This window comes from Sinocyclocheilus rhinocerous, unplaced genomic scaffold (genome assembly GCF_001515625.1).
Source record: "Sinocyclocheilus rhinocerous isolate Xijiao unplaced genomic scaffold, SAMN03320098_v1.1 C36393191, whole genome shotgun sequence".
NCBI lineage: Eukaryota > Metazoa > Chordata > Actinopteri > Cypriniformes > Cyprinidae > Sinocyclocheilus > Sinocyclocheilus rhinocerous.
In genome coordinates this window covers 1-1,081 of record NW_015780188.1, presented here as the reverse complement: position 1 = coordinate 1,081, position 1,081 = coordinate 1, and the positions used below count along the sequence as shown (strand labels likewise).

At 40.2% G+C, this 1,081-nt stretch overlaps 1 protein-coding gene across 1 annotated transcript; it reads right to left on the bottom strand.

Annotated features, from left to right (window-relative positions):
• Positions 1 to 11: 11 nt before the first annotated feature.
• LOC107735956 (apolipoprotein B-100-like) lies at positions 12 to 944 on the bottom strand (the record flags this gene model as incomplete). Its single annotated transcript, XM_016547493.1, has 3 exons — positions 12 to 257; positions 340 to 531; positions 840 to 944. Coding segments are annotated over 3 exons (468 nt in total), but the record flags the coding sequence as incomplete, so codon positions are not given.
• Positions 945 to 1,081: the final 137 nt, after the last annotated feature.

Genomic DNA, 1,081 nt, shown 5'->3' with positions numbered 1-1,081 from the left:
GAGGATGGTGCTTTGGAAGAGAAAAAGAAAAACATTGGAGATCTCACTCCACTCGTCTCAACTGGAATTTTACACAAAACTTAAACCTAAGTCTCAGAATTCACCAAGCCAGTGATGAGGGCCAAGGGACTGGTGTGGTCCTTGATTGGTCTGAACTTGTCACATTTGGACAGGTCTCTGTTTAGGGCGACTTCAGTGTCGATGTCTTCTCTGGTTTTCACGACGTAGTCAGTCTTACACAGGCCGTAGATGGTGGGCTGGAATGAAAACAGTCTCAATGTCAGAGGTAGATTTGGCGTGACCATCTTTCTCTTTCAAGAGTGAAGTTTATCAACAGACCATCTCTTTGTTCCTGTCCTCCTCAAGCACAGGGACAGCAAGAGCAGAGATGATTCCCCTCTTTATGTTGAGGATGTTTATTAGCTCATCCTCCTCAGGGAAAAGCTTGATTTCATCATCTCCCTCAACGGTGAACTTCAGAGGATGTCTGAACAAAGAGAGAAGAGTTTGTTGAATATAACAGATATATGTCTTTCTTGCAGATTCATAATTGGCATGGACAGATTTTATATGCGTGACAGCAAAGACAACACTTAAGGTTTGTTCACACCAAGGACGATAACTATAACTATACGTTTTAACAAATGTTCTAATCTGACGAACGTAGGGTTGGGAATCGATTCCACAAAGAATCAATTCCGAGGCCTTGGGAATCGAGAATCATCTCCAAAGGTTGGAATCAATTCCATCAAAGGGATTTGACTCCTCTTTAATACCCTTTTTAGTTCTCTAAATTGCCACTTGGTTGCTTGTTAATAGTCTTGGGAAGTCTGATTCACCTCCATGAACCGGTTGACAGTTCGTTTAATGAATCGGTTAAGAGAAACTGTTGCAGCGTTTTGCCCATACATCTTGGACAAGTTTCCTATCATGAAGTTTTGCACCTAAAACATACAATACAGACATTTGATGCACAAAAGCGGATTTCCAGGTGTCTAAAGAATATAAAAATTAATTTATTTAACTTATTATTTAGTTTAAAATGGCTTGTTCTGTTCTCTACAATGAAAGGTTTTGAGCG